The 22,459-nt window shown below is 39.1% G+C and overlaps 1 protein-coding gene across 3 annotated transcripts in view; it reads left to right on the top strand.

Moving 5' to 3' along the window:
* Senp7 (SUMO1/sentrin specific peptidase 7) overlaps nt 1-22,459 on the top strand; it is a 219,917-nt gene that overhangs the window by 7,202 nt on the left and 190,256 nt on the right. For 2 of the 3 annotated variants that reach the window (XM_023721306.1, XM_023721305.1), the window contains exon 2: nt 11,580-11,632. The exons of the other annotated variant lie outside the window; for it this stretch is intronic. In XM_023721306.1, coding sequence (XP_023577074.1) covers nt 11,580-11,632 — 53 coding nt within the window. The remainder of the gene's footprint in view (nt 1-11,579; nt 11,633-22,459) is intronic. 3 annotated transcript variants of the gene reach the window in all.

The raw sequence follows: 22,459 nt of genomic DNA, 5'->3' as shown, positions 1-22,459 counted from the left end.
ACAAAAAAAGAGAATGAGTGATGGTGAGGAAACAGCAAAGTAAGAAATCTGAGAAAATGTGAAGAGAAAGATTTTTAGAATAAGTTTAAGTAGGAAACTATGACTTTTTCAAAAAGAATATGAAAAAAAAAAAAAAAAGAATATGAGACTGTTTGACAGGGAGTGGGAAGAGGGAGAAGAGGGAATGATTATAGGTAGAGCATATAGGAGATTATTGAGGGGCTAAGTCCAGAAAAATAGGGGAGAGGTTTTTTTTTTTTTTTTTTTTTTTACAGAACCCGGGATTGAATTTAGGCCCTTGCTCTTGCCAGGGAAGCACTTATTCCATTGAGCTATCTCCCCGGCCCTAAACAGGGGAGAGTTGAATCAGCAGTTTGGCAAGACACAGGCAAAGGATGGAGATGGATAAGGTTGTATATAAATTTTGAGAAGCTAACCATGTTGCAGTCGTGGCTTCTAAGTGAAATAGTCCAGGTAATCCTTAGAAAAGGACTTTTGAATAGTTTTGGGATCTCAGAATAGGAGGTCAATTAGGGATTAATGAATTTATTTTGAAATCTTAAGAACATAAGATTGGTGGTTGCAATTGCTACAACTATAACTTCAGTAGTGCTAAGCATTACAGTGAAAGAACTTGGGAAAAACGAATTTAATTTTATTTTGGGTATAAGGTTTTGACATGATGTGAGAACAAAAAAATGGGTTACAAAGAAGTTAGAAGATTGAGGGTCAAAAGACCCTCAAAGTAAGTGGCTCAAGTTGAGAACTGGAGAGATGAAATTATTTTCCTTAAATCCACTCATGAAAGCATATCATGAGATGCAGTTGGTTTGGATAGACATGAGTGCATTGCTTTAAATAAGTTGAGTTCAAATTTCAGGAAAATTTTAATGTATCTCATGATGGTAAATTTTAATGATAGGAAAACTATGAATGGGTACTAGGGCTTTGTAGTCTAGAAATGTTAGGGCCTTCATCTATAAATGACAACCATAAATATGGGTAAAGGAACAGTTCTAATTTTTGGATATTTTATTTATTTTTGAGACATATATGATATATTAATGTAATTTATTTATATATTAATGTAAATAAATAATATATGTAATTCCCAGTAGTCATAGATAGATAGAGAAAAGCCAGAACTAATTCTTCCTTTTTATTGTGTTTTGTGCCTTTTATTGAATTTCTGCCTCCCCCCTTCCTTTCCAGTTTGTGGAGAATTTTGTTTCATTTTGTTTTGAGATAGGGTCAAGAGATCACTAGGTAGTTGAGGCTGGCAGTCTTTTTGCCTCAGCCTTCCAAAGTGTTGAGACCACAAGTTTGTGTCACCATGCCCAGCCCATGGGGATCTTAAAGGAACAGTTGTTGCATAAAGTTAGAATATTGAGCCAGGAATGGTAGCACATGCCTAAAATTCTAGTAATTGGGAGGCTGAGGCAGGAGGATCAGGCCAGCGTAGACAACCTAGTGAAATTCTGTCTCACAAAACCAAAACTAAAACAATAGCAGCAGCAACAACAACAAAGAGTATTAATTGGAAGTGGTGGTAGTTGTTCCAGGAAGATTGTTAAGTTCTACTCTTGGGTTTATAAATGGGAAAGAATCTTAATGTGTTAATAAAAGCTAGTATTCTGTTAACCTAAGATAGAAGAAGTGTTCAAGAAAAAATACTGCTAATTTAAAGAGATTATGTTGGCTTTGCAAAGGATTTTAGTGGTCTAGGGATGAGAAGAAAAATAAAGATGAGAGGTTACAATTGAATCATACAATAGCAAGAAAGAAAATAGTAAGTTAATAGACTGTACAGATTGCCATCTAGGGTAGTGAATATTTTTCGCAGGTCTAGTGATGGAAAGCGGAGGATTGAAAAATAAATTAGAGGGATGTGATAACAAGGCATAGATTATGGGTAAGACTGAGTTGCTTAAAAAATGCACATGAAACTCTTTAACTGTTTTAGTGGTGCTGTTTTGAACCTGCCTCCTAGATAGATTTTAATTTGGGTCTTTAATAATTTAGCAGTCTGGCTACTGCTTCTTGGTTTGTGTGTAATTGTATTGATAACTTTCCTCTGGGTTGTGCTTGATATGGAAGTATCCTTTCACACATTTCTGCTTATCAAAAACTTATTTTTGTTGTTGCTCGATCTCTTTTTAGTTTTTATTTTTTATCTTTTTTATTTATTTATTTTTTTTTTTTCAGAACCGGGGATCAAACTCAGGCCCTTGTGCTTGCCAGGGAAGTGCTTATTCTACTGAGCCATCTCCCCAGTCCCTAGTTTTTATTTTTTAAAACAGGGTCTTTCAGACTGGCCGTGGGAGGCTGTAACCAGGCAGATCACTACAAGTCTGATCTAGTAGTGAGACCCTGTAGACCCTTCCCTAAAATACAAAAAATAAAAAATAAAACAGGGTCTTGCTATGTAGTTTAGGCAGTGCTGACTACTGTGTAACTCAGGTTGGCCTTGAATTCATGGTGATTTTTTGCCCTCAGCCACCTGAGTACTGGGATTACAGGTATGCACCACCTTACCTGTCTTTAAAAATTTGTTTGTTCTTTAAAGGTACAGTTTTACCTTTGTGGTTAACTCACACTTAAAAATATTATACCTATTAAAAATATTATACCTTCTGAATTTCACAGGGTCTGTGTATTGCTTGTTCATCAAGTTCTGTCCTCTGTTCTATTTTCCTAGTTGTCCAACCTCTCCTGCCATACTATTAGCTTTGTGACAACGCCTGTCTTACTTATCTTTTGCCCCTATAGAATCTAGCATGCCTAGAGTGTACTGGTTAAGATGACCACCCCTGAGATCAGAGCAGTGAGGTTACCATGTGATGGCCTTGGGAAAATTATTTGTATTCTTCAAACCTGAATTTCTATATGATACCATTACTGCTTTTTTGTTGTTGTTTTGTTTTGAGTTGGAGTCTTGCTGTATACTTCAGCTTGGCACAGAACTCTGTGTAGCTCAGATTGGCTTCAAACTTCATTGATCCTCCTGCTTCAGCCTCTTGAGTGCTGGGATTACAGGTGTGTCACCATACTTGGCTCCATTACTACTGTTAAGGTTTTTTGTAAAGATTAAGTAAAATAATTTCTGTAAGGCATTTAGCATATTCTTTGACAGTGGTGATTACTGTTATCTCAAATGTTTTTGGAGTGAATGGGTGAGTAAATGATTACATAATCTACTTGGGAAAAGTCATGCTTTTAGCAATTAGAACAGTTAGACGTTCTTGTGCTAATAGTAACATACTATGGTTTCTTAAGAATTTTAATGTATTACAATGCTAGTTACCATTTATTTTCTATCAACTGTGCTAGATAGTAATTAAAACACTTGAAGAGACTATGTCACTTTAATCTTGATACAAAAAGGGGATACTCAACCTTGTTTTAGGTGAGAAGGTGGGCATGTTGGGGCATATGTCTGTAATCACAGTGAGGCAGGAGGATTGCCGCCACTTGCCTGGGCTACATAGTGAATTCAAGGCCGCCCTGTAGTACCTAGCAAGACCCTGTCTCAACACTAACTCCCACCCCCAGATAGATGAGAAACTGAGGCTCAGAGAAGTCACTACTAGTAAGCCAAGATAAAAATTTAAGTTATTTGCTTTAAATTCTATACTCTTGAGTATTGTGCTATACGTCAGTCTCAAGGAGAGGCATATATTTTTTAATTTTTTTTTTATTTGTGTGTGTGTGTGTGTGTGTGTGTGTGTGTCCAGCTCAGCCCACCAGGGGACGGGGCTGGCTGGCATGTGGTGCTGGGGGATTGAACCGCAGTCCATGTGCTTTGCTAAGCTTGTTCTAAGTAGGTGCTTTAGACCACTGAGCCATCTCACCAGCCCCAGGAGAGGCATATAATATGCTTGTTAAAAACCCCCCAAACCTGACGTAATGTGAAGCAAGTCAATTATAACAAACCCTGGAAAATTTGTCAAGTTATAATAGTTTTAATTTAAGAAAATTGAGGAATATGCTGCAAAGTGATGCAGACACTGTCTTAGTTACTTTTCTCATTGCTAAAACAAAATATCTGATACCCACAAGTTAAGGAATAAAGCTTTATTTAGTTCACAGTTTGTAGAGGTTTCAGCCCATGATAGGCTGGCTCCAAGGCAGGGCATGTGGTAGATAGGCATCATAAAGGAGGAATAGTTCATGGTAAGCAGAAGGTAGCACAACAAGCAAGGGACAATCACAGTTCTTTTGACCCTCATATTTTATCCAGGCTACTTAGGATAGCATTTACACCGTTAATCCCTACCCCCTTGATTCTAGCATTGTACCATGAATCAATCCCAGTGTCACACACTCTAAATCTAGTGCCCTATGAAAAAGCCTCACCTGTGACTGCATGAGGCTTTGTGGGGGACATTGTAACACAACCATAACAAATACTTTTAACTCAGAGGGTTTGGAAATACTAATGTGTATTGCTAATGTGTAAATATGCACTTGGGTGGCTGAGGCAGGAGGATTGCCACAAGTTTGAGGTCAGCCTGGGCTGTATAGTGAGTTTAAGCCCAGCCCTTGAATTGCACAGTAAGAACCTGTCTCAAAAAAAAAAAAAGGTTTTTTAAAAATATTTGACAGTTCTACCCATGTCACTAAGTTGCCCAGCATGTTTGCTCAGCAAATGGATGTAGTGAAACTAGTGCTGTGTGTTAATGAATTTAAGTAAAAAAAAAATTTCACATCTATCTATCTATCTATCTATCTATCTATCTATCTGTCCATCCATCCCTGGATAAGTCATAGTCCCTGTCTTAGTTACTTTTTATTTGTTGGTGGGACAGATACCTGACACTCAAAATGAAGGTAGAAATAGTTTATTTAGCTCACAGTTACTGGAGGATCCAGTTCATACTCAGCTGGCTCCAAGGCAAGTGACAGCAGTTCATGCAGCAGAAAACAATGAAGAGCAGAGGAGGAGCAACAGCTGTGGCATCCATCAAGCCTCTCTCTTCCTTCTACGCTGTCTGTGAAGACCGGCGCTCCACAGTGAAGATCGGAACTCCTCCAAAGTGGCCCAGCTGCAAAGATCAAGTTCCTCCGAAGACTGGGACTTCTCCAAGGAAGCCGGGCAGGACAGCCAGGCAGCCTTCCTCAAACTCCTTAGGTGTAATTTTTGTGCCAAGTCACTCTGGGGTGGCCTGTCATACCCTAGGGTAGAACCAATTGTGCACCTGGGCCAGCCCAGTAGCACCCCAGGGCGGAACCAGTCGTGACCCAGGGAGAAACCAGTCATGTCCCCGGGCAGGCCTCCGCAGCGAGGAACTGTGTGGAGCAGATCAGCCAAGCTGACACAGTGTATCAATCACTACAGTCCCTTAGTCATAATTATCATTTTTTAGCTTATTAATTAATTATTGTTGTACTGAGTAACCCAGAGCCTTTATACTGAACTATGTATCCAGCCCTTTTTATTTAATGTTTTAAATTTTGAGACAAGAGGCTTATCAGGTGGCTAAATTGCCCAGGCTAAGCTTGAATTTGTGCTCCTCCAGCCTCAGTAATTCAGAGTGCTGGGATTGTGAGCATGTGCCAGTGTGCCCAGTTTAATTTTTGTTTATCAAGACATTATGTCGTGGGGGCCGGGGAGATGGCTCAGTGGAATAAGTGCTTCCCTGGCAAGTGCAAGGGCCTGAGTTCAATCCCCGGTTCTGAAAAAATAAATAAATAAATAAATAAATAAAAGCCAGAGTGACCTAGACTTGTAACAAAAAAAAAAAAAAAAAAGACAATATGTCATTGTGTAGTTCAGGCTAGCCTCACACGGTATATCCCAGGTAGCCTCCCTTGAATTTGTGATTATCTTGCTGTGGCCTCCCAAAGACTGGAATAACAGGTGCACACTACCATGCTTAGTGAATTATTTTATTTTATTTATTTTTTGTAATACTGGGGATTGAACTCATGGCCTTGGTGCTTGTCAGGCAGGTATTTATGCAGCTGAATTATATCCCAGGCCTAATTATTTTTAAGTTAAGATATTACATATAGTATAGGCTTAAACAGAAAAAAATAAAGAGGGCCAGGGAGGTAGCTCAGCAGCATAAATGCCTGCCTGGCAAGTACAATGTCCTGAGTTCTATCCTGGGTACCAAAAAAAAAAAAGAAAAGAGAAAGAGAAGATTAGAAGCAAGGCTGAAAGGCAAAGGTAGTTTTCCAAGCTTCAGGAAGCTTGTGACATAGGAGGTAGATGACATAGGATGTAGATAGGAGGTCAAGAAAGAAGGAAAAAACCTCATAATGTTCATACTCATGATGAAACAAAAACAATCCAGAAGAAACAAAAAGCAGACTAATGGGAAGTATGGGCCACAGGGCGGCTGCAAGACAATGCTCCTGATATGGGGAGATAAAGATGGCCTCAATTACTACCCTGACTTTGAAGAATCCTAAAAAGTTACTTATAATTGAGGGTTCAGTTTCTCACTATAAAACTATTTCTGGGGCACCATTTAAGAACTTTGGGGGAAATTGGGCAACTTGCAGGACTCTGGTAAGCTCTGACCTTCCTTCACCCCCAGTTCGCAGTGTGGAGCTTCTGTTGGTGCCAGCCCAAACTTTTAAAAACTTAGGAGGACTCTGAGTGTCCTGTGGGATGTAGGAGTGCTGTGATCTATGGGCTAGAGCAAGCAGATGTGGAGCTTTCCTGGAGCAATTGAAGAACTTTGACATACTCTGGGTGGCCTGTGGGACTCTGTCTGGGTGATAATGGGAGCTTCAAAAATGCCAAAATGTAGGAGCAAAAGGCAATCTCAATCCTCTGTCCTACCCAGAACAAATCCAGGAGACAAAGACATACAACAACTTGGAAATCACACACCTGAAATCTGTGAAATGATAGCAACTGAAGTAAAGAAACAAGTCCAGGGCTGGCCAAATAGTACAGTGGATAAAAGCGCCTGCAAGCAGGTGCAGGGACTGGGGGTTTGATCCCTGGGCCTGCTGTGCTGGCCCCACGTGGGGCACACTGAGATGGCAATTGAGACTGAGTGTGGTGTCACATGCCTGTAATCCCAGCTCTTAGGAGGCTGTAAACAGGTGGATCACTACGAGTTTGATCTAGTAGTGAGACTCTGAACCATAGACCTTTCTTTAAAATACACACACACACACACACACACACACACACACAAAGTCCATCAGGCTATAAAGAAATAAGATCAGAAATAATCTCTCAGGTCCAAAAAGAAGTCACAACAGTCATGAAAGAATTGCTTAGCACAGCTGAAGAAGACGGAAAAAAAAAAGAATAGAAAATCAGAAACACTGAATGAACAATACAGGAAAGAATAAGAGTATATGAAACAGTCAAACAGATATCCTGGAAATTAAGAACTCCACTGAAAGCTGGAAAAACTGCTTGAATAAAACTGAAGATAGGCTTTCAGACCTTGAAGACAGTGTTGCAGCTAATGAACATGAAAGGATGTCTTAAAACTAACAAGGAACCAGGAAATAACAATTCAGCAGCTATAAGATGATGCAAAGAAAAACAATATAAGAATAATAGGTGTCAATGAAGCAGCGGAGACAGCACAAATAACATAAAATAAGGCTATTTGCAGAAGTACTAGCAGAAAAATTTCAAAACATGGGAAAAGAACCCAACATTTTTATAAGCAAGGCATATAAAACTCCACACAGCCATAATCACAATAAATCTACACCTATACAAATTATAAGATCATGATGGTTTGATCCTTGTGATAAAAGGCTGAGATGTAGAGGATGAAGAAAAGACTGAGGAAGAGAAGAGAAAATATAGTTCAGAAAGAAGGGAAGAAGAAAATGAAGGTAATAATAGAGGAAGGAAAGAGGGATTTTATATTTTTGTTGTGTTGGGATGAGCATTGCTGCTCTACTAGAATGAACTGCTAACAGGGATGGTAAAATCAGCACTAGTTATGAATTAAAGGGACAAAGTTTTTTGTTTTTTAAAGGAAAATATATGTACAGAAGAAAAGGCAGAAGACAGCTATTCCGTGTAGGTGAAGGCAAGTTCTCCAGATAGATATCCATTGGCCTGTGTCCTCAACTTTCTTTTATCAGAAGTGATAAGGATCCTCCCTCTTAGGTCATAAGGTCAGTTGTTGGAACTTGTCCAACTTGTTTGGCTCTCTGGATAGTCAGGGATGGAGCTCACTCAGATCATAGAACCTAACCTGGGGACCATTGCCTAAGTGAATATTCCTTTTTTAGGCTTTGCTTGATTTTTCTCTTAGCCTCCTGCCTTATCTCTGGGGTTTCTGGGTGGTTGGAAAGAGTTTTAGAGCTAAGGTGGCTTGGAGTTAGTGATTGTGTGTGTGTGTGTGTGTGTGTGTGTGTGTGTGTGTTAACTAAATAAAATAAGTAGCCCCTCCTTTTGTCTCCTTTGCATTTTATTGGAGGTCCAGAGGGGCTATTTGGTTAGTGGACTTGGCTACATCTTGCTTTTCTTACCAGCTCTTCCTTTTAATTGCTTTCTCTGGTAATTTTTTATCTCTTTCTAGTCAGGATTTGACAGAAGCCTGAGACCCTTACTCTTTCCCTGCCTACAGATCCCCTTTCCTTCCATTGTTATTTCTGGAATGTAGGTGGGGAGAGGAGCTATTAGAGGTTATCTATGAGGAAAGGGATAGAAGAGGAAGGGAAGTATTGTTATTGAGTTGCCTGCTACTAAAAGTGGCTCACTGTTAGCAGCCAGCGAGATAGCTCAGCAGATCAAGCGCCAGGACCAGGGTTCGATCCCAGTCCTGCATGCCTTGCCAGCCCTGATCCCAGGGTGCCCTGAGCCAGTGACTGAGTCTGGGTGTAGTGGTGCATGCCTGTAGCCCAAGCACTGGGGAGGCTGAAAACAAGAGGATCACTATGAGTACAAGCTGTGTAGTGAGACCCTTTACCAAATACATAAAAAAGAAAAAAAAAAAAAAAAAGAAAAATACAGAAAAAATGACTCACAGTGCTTGCTTCAGTAGCACATGTACTAAAACTGGTTTGCCAACTAAAAATCACTAGGTTCTGGGTTGCTTGCTTCTCTGGAGTTAAATTCTAGGTTCTTCTCATGTTAAAGAATTGAGCAAAAGAAACAATGACAGTTTATTTATTTATTTTTTTGTGGTACCGGAGATTGAACTCAGGACCCTGCACTTGCCAGGCAAGCTCTTGTTCTACTGAGCTATCTCCCTGGCCCTAATGACAGTTTATTTAAAAAAGTAAAATGTAAAGTGGAGGAGAGACTGGCTCTTCAGAGTGAGCTTAGGTTGAGTAAAAGAGGAAAAAGCAAGATAAAAAAATATCCTGGTGGAAGAAATATGGGCTCTCAGGAGGAAAGCCATGATGTCAAGCTGTCTGTTCTTTTCTATTGTCCAAATCGTGAAATCCCTGAGAACTTCTACATATAGCACCTGAGAGGTGGTGCTGGATGATGTCAGGTCTAGGCCATCCTATTGAAAACTGACTTCAGTTCTCCTGAGAAGTCTTCATAGTTTTGGGAACTATTGTAGCATGTGTCTAGGATTTTGTAATTAACAGGTCACACCTGCTTCCCCAGCCAGTTTTGCCATGCCCTAATCTATCTCAGTGTAATTTGGGATGTAGAAACCAGTAGCAGGCATGAATCAGATTAATAAACTGAAAGAAAGGTTGTGTTTGGATCCCTACATGTTTTCTTGTGGTGGTAAACTCATAACAATTAAAGAAACTTTGAAAGCTAATGCACTGATTCTTATTGTTTTTCTTTTCTTTCTTTCTTTTTTTTTTTTTTTAACCTTGGATCACTCAGGACCTTGCACTTGCTAGGCAGGTACAATGCTGCTGAATTGTATCCCTGGTCTCACTAAATTTTTTTGTACTGGGAATCAAACTCATGACCACCAACTTGCCAGGCAGGTACTGTACTGTTGAGCTATATCCTTGACCTTGAACTCATTCTTACTCTGTTTCATTTACATAGTACAATAAGATTCAGAAAGGAAAAAGAAAGGAAGAATAAAAATAAAAAAATCAGGGCCAGTCAGGGCTACATAGGGAGTTTAAGGCCAGCTTGAACTATAGAGCAAGACCCTGTCTCAAAAAAAAAAAAACAAAAAAAACAACAAAACACAAAAAACAGACAAAAGCAAGAACAACAATAAAAACAGAAACAAAAATCTTAGGTTTTTCCCTTGTGGTTTGATGCTCTCTTATATTTGCCTGATGCTGTCTTGTAGTATCAATAAACGCTTTACTTTTCAGTATTTGTTGGATGTTGGTAAATGATTTTTACCCCCTGTGGCGCCAGCTCCCATAGCACTCATGTAGCTGAACTCTCAGTGTACTCTTCCTCAAATTCAGATACAAACTAGTCTTAGAAACAACCAATACTGGATTGCCTTTGGTTATCTGTCCAGTAAATTCCCATTTCTAGACTGTCTATACAGATACATTTTTCTTGCCCACAGTGACCCAATTTTAAGCCTTGCTTTGTGAGTTTTTCCCTACAGACCTTTTAACCAGGATCAATTCTTTCTTTCTGATCCCTCAGTATTTTTCTTTATATTTTATATAAGGAAAAACTCTATCCTAAGTCACCAGTCATGTGTTAATTGATACTTTAGCATTTCTAAAATCCACTGTAGTTTTTTTTTACTGTTGAGCATATAAGAAATTATAAAGGACCTGGTTGGTAGTGCATGTTTATAATCCTAGCACTGGTGAGGCTGACGCAGGAGGATCACTGTGCGGTTTTCTATTGTCATTGTTCATAGGCTACATGTAGTGACTTCAAGGCTAACCTTAACACATAGTGAAATCCTATCACAAACATACATACATACATGCATACATACATATTAAAATATTAAAAAGCAGTGAGATAAATCAGAGAGGAAAATTAATTTATAAGGAAAATGGAAACTTTTTTTTTTTTTTTTTTTGAACAAAGGATTGCCAAGGAAGCACTTATTCCATTGAGCCATCTCCCTGGCCCCCAATTTTTTTTTTTTTTTAAATAGCACAAATATGCCAAAGTAGAGAGCTTTCTGGGTTGGCAGGATTTTATTAGATTTTTGGATGTTATTAGCAAGATGTTTTGCCTTTGACCACTGACCAGAAACATTCAATTGATTGGAAGTGGATGGGGAGCAGTGGAGTGGAATTGTGCAATTCTCAGTTGCACAGCATGCTTGGATATACAATGCACCAGAACTGAAAATGTTTTGTAGAATATTGCCAGCTTCTAAATACTCCACTCCCCACCCTTATTCTAGCAATTTGTCTAATGAAATGATTTTAGCACTGGATATGAGCTCTTTTGCTAAAATTTGTATTTAGTTGATAGGGCCAATTTTCTTTTTTTCTATTGTCATTGTTCATGTATTTGTTGAGACTATTTAATAAGAATCTGCTATTTTTCTTTCACATTTAATTACTTTTGAACTTTATATATAGCCCTTCAGATTCTGTAGTAGATATCAGGGTAAATTTTGTATCTAGGAAGTTAATATAAAACAATGGATATAAAAGGATCTCTTTTATTAAATTCTTTATTTCATTTAGATGTTAAGTGATAATTTTTACCATGTTTTTGATTTTTGTAGAGATTGTTACGGAAGCAAAAAGGAAAAAGTCTCCATCTTCTGATTTACATGAGGTATGCATTAGTTTTGCTTTTAATCTACTCATTTGGTATTACTAATATTGAAAATATTTTGCTTTTTTTTGTTTTTACTAAAATTATAAAGAAAATATTTTAAAAATTTAATTTATGTCTTGGGGAAATGTTGAGTTGTAACTAAGGGAGGGTTAACTAGAACCTCTTTCTGGGACCAGCCTCTTAAAATATTTATGTTTTTTTGCAGAACCGGGGATTGAACTCAGGCCCTTGTGCTTGCCAGGGAAGCGCTTATTCCCCTGAGCCATCTCCCCAGCGCCAAAATATTTATATTTTTATTTGTGGTGCTAGGGGTCAAACCTAGGCCTCGTGCATGCTAGGAAAGTGCTATACCTCTGAGCTATATCCAACCCTACCCTTTAAAAAAATCATTATAAGATGACCAGCATACTTTCCAGTCCTCATGTTAGATTTTATAGATGTAATTCAGTCTTTTTCATGGTCAAATATATTAGTATACCTTATGTCCATTTATTAGTAATGTTATATGAAGAGTAATACTCATGATATGTACTGAGAACTACTAGTTGGAATATATCCTTTTAAACTTTCTTTTATCTCTACAAACCAAGGAGAGCAAAACAACCAAATGAAGTTTTTACTTATGTAGCAAATGTTTTAAAACAATTTGACCTTTTTTTAGAAAAATAATCTTTTCTTCCCTAGAATTTTGTGATTTAAATGCAATAGTGCCCTAATCTATATAATAATCACTTACTAGACATTTTTCTTGGAGTCATTTATGCACAAAACTTTTATTAGGGCCATTTTATGTTACAGTAGAATATAACAAACAGGAAAGAAATCATAAAGGAGGGTAGCAAAAGGAATCAAGAATACCTTCAAAAACTACATAGAGAAAATATTTTTTTTTCCTACCTAAGATTTACAGAGTATTGTTTCTCCTTTCAAATTTTTGAGTTTAGTTTGAGTGGAGTGAATGAAAGAAGTAAAAAAGAAGTTTACACTGCTAGACTAAGTACTAGTATATTAGTGCATTATCTGTTGCTGTAACAAAATACACGGTACTGGTAATGTCTAAAGAATTTTTTTTTCCCTGAGTTGTGGAGGGTAGGAAGTTACTGGCATCTGTTCAGCTTTTGGTGAGGGCCTCATGGCAGAAAGCAGAAAAGCAGGTGGGCTCAAGAGAGGCATGTGAATGAGAGGCACTTTGAGAATGTGCCAGTTTTGCTTTGTATCAGTCTATTTTTTTTGAGAACTGACCCAGTCTCTTGATAAAGGTTTTAATCAATTTTTAAGTGTAGAGTCCATGACCTAGTTACCTTTTAAAGTACTTGCTTCCCTACACCTTTATATTTGGCAATCAAATTTCAAAGAGTTTTAGTGAGGACACACCACATCTAAACTATAGCATCCAATTTTAAATACTTCGATATTCACTTACAAGGCTGAAGCAGGAGAATCACTATGAGTTTGAGGCCAGCCTGGACTACACAGTGAGACTTTGTCTCAAAAACTAAATAAGTAAACCTGTCAGTATTTACTGTTACTGTTTTTAATATCTGCACTTAGCAAAATGCTCTGCTTTAGGTTGTTGTGTCTTTTATGGAACTCATCTGACATTACAGTCTGTAATATTGAAGCCAGATACAGTGGTGTGTGCCTGCAATTCCAGCTACTTGGGAGAATGTCTTAAACCTAGAAGTTTGAGGCTGGCCTGGAGAATAATAAAGAGACCTTCTCTCCCCATTTCAAAATCTCTCCTCTCATCCCCTCCCTTCTCTTCCCTTCCCCTCCTTTCCCCTCCTTTCTTTTTTGTCTTTTTGAGATAGTGTTTCACTATGTAGTTTAGGTTGGCATTGAATTCACGTTGTACCCAAGCTGGCCTTTAGCTCACAGGATTCTCCTGCCCCAGCCTCCCAAGTGCTGGGATTACAGGTGTGTACCACCATATCCATCCTAGAATATTTTCTTCCTATTTTCACAGTATCTATTATGCATTTTGGTTACATTTATTTACACTTTCAGTTTCTCATATCAGAGAAAGCATGCAGTATTTACACATGTGTGATTTATTTCACTTTAAGAGTGTGTTCTTAGGGGCTGGGGACATAGCTCAGTTGAATAAGCACTTCCCTGGCAAGTGCAAGGGCCTGAATTCAATCCCCAGTTCTGGGGAAACAAAACAAAACAAAAAAAAATGCAAAAACGTATGGTCTTAGGGTACATCCATTTACTTAAAAATGCCTCAAGTTTATCCTTTATGGCTGAGTAGAACTCTATTGTATAGAAAAAACACATCTTCTATATCCATTCATCAGTTGATAGACATTTGGGCTGTTTTTTAGCTAGTACAAACTGTGCTGCTATAAACATGACTGTGCATAAATAGCTGTGTTATGATGCTTTTAATTCTAGGAAGATACCAAGAAGGAAAATAGCTGACTTGAATGGAATCTCTAGTTCTAGTTTTCTAAAACTCCTTGCTGATTTATACAGTGGTTGTACCAGTCCACACTACTACTGATAGTAGAGAAGGATCCCTTTTTTCCCATACCCCACCAGCATTTGTTGGTTGATTGGTTGATTTCTTGAGTGAGATAGAATCTGAGTGTTGTTTTTTAATTTGCAACCCTGGAATGACCAGTGATATCGAACATTTTTTCACATATTTATTTGCTGTTTCTGCTTCATCTGAGAAGTGTCTATTCATTTCAGGTGTCCCATTTGTGGATTCAGTCTTTAAATTTTGGGGTCCAATTGTTTTGAATTGTCATTTTTCTAAGGAAAAACAGGCAAAATAGTTTTCTACACTGTGGGTTGTCTTTTTAATCTGTTTGTGGTTTGTCTGTATGTGCAAAAGATTTTTAATAAGATGAAATCCCAAGGGCTGGCCAGATAGCTCAGTGGATTAAAGCACCGGCTTAGGCAGATACAGGGGTTGGCGGTTTGATTCTGAGACTGGGCATGGTGGAGCGTGCCTGTAATCCCAGTTCTTGGGAGGCTGAAAAACAGAAAAGATCACAAGAGTCAGATTTGTGTAGTGAGACCCTATAGACCAATACTAAATACATTAAAAAAGAAAAAGATGAAATCCCAGTTGTTGATTCTTAATGATAGTTCCTGTGTGATTGAGGTTTTGTTCATGAAATTTTTGCCTATGCCAGTGTCTGCAAGAGTTCTATGTATTCTATTTTCCAACAGAGGTAGTGTTTTTATTTTAATATTTAGATCTTTGATCCTTCCTGATTTTAATTTAGTGCCTGGTGAAAGATAAAGGCTGAGTTTTACTCTTTGGCATGTGGAAAGTCAGTTTTTCTAGCTCCATTTATTAAAAAAGAGGCTTTCTTCCAGTGAAGATAGTTGGCATCTTTGTCAAAGAGAAGGTGGCTGAATATATCTGGAATTGTTTCTGCATCTTCTAATGCATTTTATTGATCCTTAGGTCTGTTTTTTTCCTCCCATTACCATTCTGTTTTTAACACAGTAGTTAGTTTTTCTCTCTTTTCTTTTCTTTCTTGTCTATTGAGACAGGGTCTTGCTATGCAGTTCAAACTGGCCTTGAGCTCATTTTGTAGCCAAGGCTGGCATGGAACTCACAATGATCCTCCTGCCTCAGCCTTTTAAGTACTGGGATTGCAGGTGTGCACCACCTTATCCAACTATGACAGTACCTTTGTAGAATGATTTCAAGTCTTGGATTGTGATGCCCCTGCTTGCCTTTGTTGCCCAGAATTATCTTTGCTATTCTAGGTCTTTTCTTTTCTTTTTAAAAATATTTTAGGGAAGGGTGTGCAGGGTGTTCAGGATCTCATTATGAGATCAGACGCATAGTGATCCGCCTGTTTACAGCCTCCCAAGAGCTGGGATTACAGGCATGTGCCACCATGCACAGTCTCAATGTGCCTTGGGGGCAGGGCCGGCAGGGCAGGCCCAGGGATTGAAGCCCTGGGCCCTGCCCTGGCCTACTTGCTGGTGTTTTAATCCGCAGTTTAGGTCTTTTCTGATTCCAAATGAATTTTAGGATTGTTTTCTCTAATTCTATGAGATATGTTGGTGGAATTTGCAATTTTGGAAGTATGACCATTTTTACTATATTATCACTTCCTACCCAGGAGCAAGGGATACCCTTCAATTTTTTTTTTTTTTTTTGGACGGGGGATTGAACTCAGGACCTTGTGTTTGCCAGGCAGACACTCATGCCGCTGAGCTATCTCTCCAACCCTATCTTTCCATTTTCTGATACCCTCTTTAATATTTTTCTAGAGCACTGTAGTTTTCATTATGGAAGTCTTTTACTTCCATTATTAGAATGATTCTTAAGTATTTCATTTTTTGTCAGAACTGGGGATTGAACTCAGACCCTTGTGCTTGCCAGGCAAGCACTTATTATACTGAGCCATCTCCTCGGCCCCAAGTATTTCATTTTTTGCATACAACTATGAAAGGTGTTATTTCCCTAATTTTTCTCGCATTGACTTTGAACAGGAAGGCTGTTGATTTTTGAGTGTTGACTTTTATATAGCTATACTATTGAATTTGGTTATTAAATCTAGAAGTCTTTTGGTGGAATTTTTAGGATCTTCCATGTACAGTATCATGTCATCTGCAAATAGTGATACTTTAATTTCTTCCTTTCCTACCCTGTTTCTTTTGTTTCTCTTGTCTAAATGCTTTGGGTAATGTTTCCAGAACTATATTGAATAGGAGTGCTGATAATGAACATCCTTGTTTTGTGCTGTGTTTAGTGTGACTCTCAAAATTCTCAGGGTAAAGGATGGTAGAGAATGAACAAATAAAGACAAGAGCCAGGAAACAGGTGAGGTCAGTTGGGGCCCTCTCTCTGGATGGAAGAAAAGGGTCTGCTCAACAACCAAAGCATGTTTATTTACACATTTAGTAGGTTGATATCACAGGATACCCCTTTGCCTAGCAACCTGTTTGATTGGCTGGCTTGCTTCTAGTGCCTGATGTTTTCGGGCTGGAGCAGCTTGGTCATGTGGTTAGCCCTTTTGGGACTGGCCTTGCTGCAGTCATGCATGTGTGGTTGATCATCAGCTTTACTGCTCCTGATTTTAGAATGAAAACTTTCAGGGTTAGACAGTTAAATATGATGTTGGCTGTAAGTTTATCATAAATGAGAAATTGAGGTGAAGACCATCTATTTCCAATTTCTTTTTATGTATGTGGTACAAGGTCTCACTATGCAGATGAGGGACTTGTAGTGATCCTCCTGTTTTCAGACTCCCCAGCTCTGGGATTATAGGTGTGCACCACCACGCCCATTCTCAGTGGCTGGTTCATCATGCTAGAGGAGCTGGTGGGGCATGTGGTGCCAGAGATCTAATCCTGGTCCCTGTGCTTACCTAAGCATGCGCTTAGTCTGCTGAGCTATCTCACCAGCCCTTCTGTAGGATTTTTATCATGAATGGTGTTGGACTTTGTCAAAAACATTTTCTGTATGTTTTTTGTCTTTGGATGTGTTATTATAGTATTAAATTTATTGATTTTTGTATGTTAAATCATCCCTGCATCCCTGGGATGAATCTTTTTTGTTTATGGTTTATAAGCTTGATGATTTGTGTATTCTCTTTGCCAGTATTTTGTTGAGGATTTTTCTGTGTTTACTAGGGAGAATGGCGTGCAGTTCTCTCTCTTTTTTAAGTGTATTTAGGTCAGGGTTTAGGGGGTTTACAGGGTCTCACTACTCAGATTGGACTCATAGTGATTCTCCTGTTTTCAGCCTCCCAAGCACTGGGATTACAGGCATCACCACACCCAGTTGCAGTTGCTGTTTTAGCATGCCCCAGGGGTGGGGCCAACACAGCAAGTTGAGGATTGAACCCCAGTCACTGCAACAGTTCTTTCTCTTTCTTTCTTTCTTTCTTTCTTTCTTTCTTTCTTTCTTTCTTTCTTTCTTTCTTCCTTGCATTTTAGGGAAGGGTCTACAGAATGACACAGGATCTCACTATTAGCTCGAACTTATAGTGATCCGCCTGTTTACAGCCTCCCAAGAGCTGGGATTACAGGCGCGCACTACCACACTCAGTCTCAGTTGCTGTCTCAGCATGCCCTGGGGGCAGGGCCAGCAGGGCAGGCCTGGGAATTGAACCCCTGGTCCCTGTGCCTTCTTGCAGGTGCTTTAATCCACTGAACTATTTGGTTGCAGTTCTTGTTGTAGCTCAAAAATCAGATGACAAAACGAGGCAAGTCCAAAAGTTAAAAGAAGCGCTTTATTTTAGCTGGTACCCAGCAGCAACACCTGGCACAAAGTGCCTAAGTGTGCACCGAGCATTGACAAGGGTCAGTATTTAAGCTTGAAAACCACAAAAAACAGGGAAGGGGTGGAGAGGAATAGTCACAGGGATGAGGAATTGGGAGGAATAGTTCATTGAGATAAGGTTTGGGGAACAGATATCATAAGACTTGAGTCACAGGGGTGAGGAATTGGTAGGGGTCGGCGCATACAGAACAGGAACTTGGCGAGGTTAGAAGGGCAACAAAATGGGGTCAATTTTGACAGGGTACAACAGTTCTCTTTTTTGTTTTTGCGGAACCGGGGATTGAACTCAGGCCCTTGCGCTTGCCAGGGAAGAGCTTGTTCTACTGACCCATCTCCCTGGCCCCAACAGTTCTCTTTTTTGATTGGGTCCTTTTCTGGTTTTGGTATCAGGCTAATACTTGCTTTTAGGAATAAATTTGAGAGTATGGCTTCCTTTTTAATTTCATTAAAGAGTTTCAGAAATAGTGGTATATGGTCGTCTCTAAATTCCTTGTAGAATTCAGCTGTGAATTGTTAGGGTCCGGACTTTATTAGTAAATTTTTAATGACATCTCAAATCTCATTGATTGATATTGGTTTACTTAGAATTTGTTTTGGTTACCTTTCTCTCATTGCTGGGAGAAAATAGCCGACACCCCAAAGTTAAGGAAGGAGAGGTGTATTTAGCTCATACTTTGTGGAGATTTCTGTCCATAATCAGCTGTCTCCAAGGCAGTGGCATGGCAGAGGGACAACAGTTTGAAGAAGAAGACAGTAAAAGCAACAAGAGCAAAAAGGGGCAAAAGTAAAGAGCAAGCCTCTTTCTCTCTTATATTGTATGCAGGCTACCTGCCTCAGGGTTGGTGCTGTACTTATACTGCCAATCCCAGCATTGTACAGTGAACCAATCACAGAACTCTAGATTCAGCCACCTCCAAAAGCCTGCCTCCCATGACTACATGAGACTTTTGGGGGACATCAAGATACAAACCATTGCAGAATTTTATATCTTATTGATTCATTTTAAAAAATTATTTATTTAGTACAGGGTCTCACTGTGTAGCTCGGACTCATAGTGATCCTCCTGTCTCAGCCTCTTCAGCACTGGGATTACAGGTGTGCACCACCACACCCATTTTCACTGGCTGGCACGGCATGCGTGGGGTTCCTGGGCCAGTACAGCATCCTGTATCAAGGATCAAACCTGGGTCCTTGTGCTTGCCAGTAGGCGCTTAGATTATTGAGCTATCTCCTGAGCCCCTGATTCCGCTTTTTTTTTTTTTTTTTTGATACAGGGTCTCACTAAGCAGTTCAGACTCATAGTGACCATCCTGTTTTCAGCTTCCCCAGCAGCTGGGATTACAGGTGTGAGCCACTATGCCCTAACTCTATCGCCAGCTCAGCGCACCCCCCGAGGGCAGGGCTGGTACAGAATGTGATACTGGGTCACTTGCCTAAGCAAGTGCTTAGTCTGCTGAGCTATCTTGCCAGCCCTTTAATTCAGCTTCTGTAATTCATATGTAGGAATCTGTCAATTTCTTCTCTGTATTCCATCTTATTAGAATACAAGTTCTTCTGGCATACCGTGCGGGCCTCTCTCCTGGGGCGCACTGAGGCAGCAGTTGAGACTGGGCATGGTGGCACATGCTAGTGATCCCAGCACTTAGGAGGCTGAAAACAGGAAAATCAGTTTGAGTCCGATCTGTGTAGTGAAACCTTGTAGACCCTGTATACCCTTTACTAAATACGTTTATTTTTTTTTATTTTTTTTATTTTTTACTAAATACATTTAAAAAAAATACAAGTTCTTAAAGTAGGTTTTGAGGATCTTGTGATTTCTGCAGAATCTGTTACGATCTTACCCTTTTCATTTCTAATTGCATGGATTTGAGGTTTTTTTTTTTTTTGCTAAGTTTGGCTAATGGTTTACCAGTTTTATTTAATCTTTCAGTGAACACACTCTTTGACTTACTGATTTTTTTTTTTTTTTTTTTTTTTTTTGCGGTACCGGGGATTGAACTCGGGACCCTATGCTTGCCAGACAAGTACTCATTCTACTGAGCTATCTCCCCGGCCCTATTGATTCTTTGGATTACTTTTTTAGTTTCCATTGCATTAATGTCTGCTATGGTATTTATTAATTTCCTTCTTTGTGTGAGCTTCACTTGCTATAAGCTCGAGGTTCAACATTAAGTTGTTCAAGCTTGCTCTGTTTTCCTGATATAATATTTACTGCTTTAAAAATCTATTGTAAGATTGCTTTTATTGTGTCCCATAAGTTCCAGTATGTTGTATTGGCATTATTGTTTAATTATATAAACTGTATTTTCTTCTTTAATTTTATGTGTGACCTACTGGTTGTTTAGGTGGGTGCTATTTAATTTCCATGTGTTTTAAAGTTCTTGTGGATTCTTTTGATACTGATTTCTAATTTCATTCCACTATGGTCAGATGACATGCATGGGATATTTTCAGTTCCTTTGTATTAACTTAAGCATATTCTATGTGTTAGTATATAGTCTGTTTTGGAGGATCTCTCATTCATACCTGTGAAGAATGTGTATTGCGATGTGGGGTGATGGAACACTCTAAACACCTACTAAGTCCCTTTGTTTAAATATCTTCTTTTTATTTTATTTATTTATTTATTTGGCGGAACCAGTGATTGAACTCAGGCCCTTTCGCTTGCCAGAGAAGCACTTATTCTACTGAGCTATCTCCCTGGCCCCTTTTTTGTATTTTACAGAAGTATTCAGGGACTCACTACTAGATTGAACTTACAGTGATCCAACTGTTTACAGCCTCCCAAGAGCTGGGTTTACAGGCACATACCACCACACCGGAGTCTTAATTGTTGTCTCAGCATGCCCTGGGGACGAGGCTGGCAGGGCAGGCCCAGGGATCAAACCCGGTCCCTGTGCCTGCTTTAATCCACTGAGCTATTTGGCTGGCCCTATGTTATTTAGTTTAGCTGACTTGTATTTATAATGTGAGCATTTACCACAGTTGAGACTGTTTTCATTGTATCCCATAGATTCTGGTATGTCATGGTGGTGTTATCATTTGATTCTAATTAGGAATTGTTGTTTTCTTGAATTTTTTTTGGGGGGGTTATTGAGACAGAGTCTCATTTTGTAGTACAGGCTGTCCTTGAACTCACTATGTAGTCCAGGCTGGCCTCGAACTCATGGTGATCTTCCTGCCTCAGCCTCCCAAGTGTGGGGATGATAGATGTGGGTCACCCTGTGGGATTTATCTCTTTTCTTTCAAGAAGATTAAAGGCTATGACTTTTAGAGGAGGAATACCACAAATGTCATGTGCCCTTATCAGTGTATCATGCCAGGGAATAAATACATGATGATGCTATGTCTTAAAACTGGTGATCTCAGTCTTGTTTGGTTACATTGGTGTCTACTTGATAAACCACCATAAAGTTACTATTGTTCCCTTTAGTTTTTTTTCCGTAACTGGAATTGAACTTAGGACTTCGTGTCTGCCAGGCAGGTGCTGTTTTACTGAGTTTTATCCCCATTTTGGAGGAGATAGTTTGAATCTATGCAAGTATACCCGTTCTACCTATATTTTTACCCATTGTTTTGATATTTGTTACTGGATCTTGCTTGCAACAATTATATGTACAATATTCTTTTGGTGATTTTGTTTCTGTTTCTTCTACAATTGTATAATTAATTTTAATTTTTATATATTTTGAGACAAAGTCTCTAGATAGCCAGGCTAGCTTTGGTCTCAGTATGTAGTGCAGGCTGGCCTTGAATTCCTGGTAAACCAACCTCAGCCTCTCAACTGCTGGAATTATAGGCATATATCACCATACCGGGTCTTTGTGCATTTATTATTCTCTTTATGTATGTATGTCAATATAGACTCTTATTTTATTTTATCATTTATATCACTGTTACTGATTTTTTGGGTGTAAGAGTTTTCTACCCTTGGCAACAAGTTATTTTTTTCTCTTGGTGCTTATGTACTTTTCTTTGTAGTAATCATTCAATTTTATTTATTTATTATATTTAGTGCAGGTTCTATAGTGTCTACAAGGTCTCACTACACAGATTGGACTTGTAGTGATTCTCCTGTTTTCAGCTTCCCAAGCGCTGGGGATTATAGGCACAAACTACTATGCCCAGCAGGACGGGGGGAGTGAGTGTGGGCAGCTCAGCCCCCCAGGGGGGGGGGGGGGAGAAGGGCGGGGGCCCTGGCATGGCAGGATGGGATCAGACCTCTGACTCCTGACCCTTGTGTCTGCCTAAGTAGGTGCTTTAATCCTCTGAGCTATCTGGCCGGCTCTTCAACTTTTATTATTGTTGTTGCTCTCCATACCTCATATTTTATTTTATTTTATTTTTTAATTTAATTTAATTTTATTTTTTTTTCGGAACTGGGGATTGAACTCAGGCCCTTGTGCTTGCCAGGCAAGCACTTATTCTACTGAGCTATCTCCCCAGCCCCCCTCATTTTTTTACTAATCAAACTTTATTGTTAGTATGTATTTATAGACCTCCAAACTTGGCAGCATTTAGCTGGGTGTCTTGGTATGTGCTTGTAATTTTATTTATTTATT

Source organism: Octodon degus, unplaced genomic scaffold (assembly GCF_000260255.1).
Source record: "Octodon degus isolate 3935 unplaced genomic scaffold, OctDeg1.0 scaffold00081, whole genome shotgun sequence".
Taxonomy (NCBI): domain Eukaryota; kingdom Metazoa; phylum Chordata; class Mammalia; order Rodentia; family Octodontidae; genus Octodon; species Octodon degus.
Note: the sequence above shows the minus strand (reverse complement) of the source record. Positions and strands in the feature narration are given on the sequence as shown.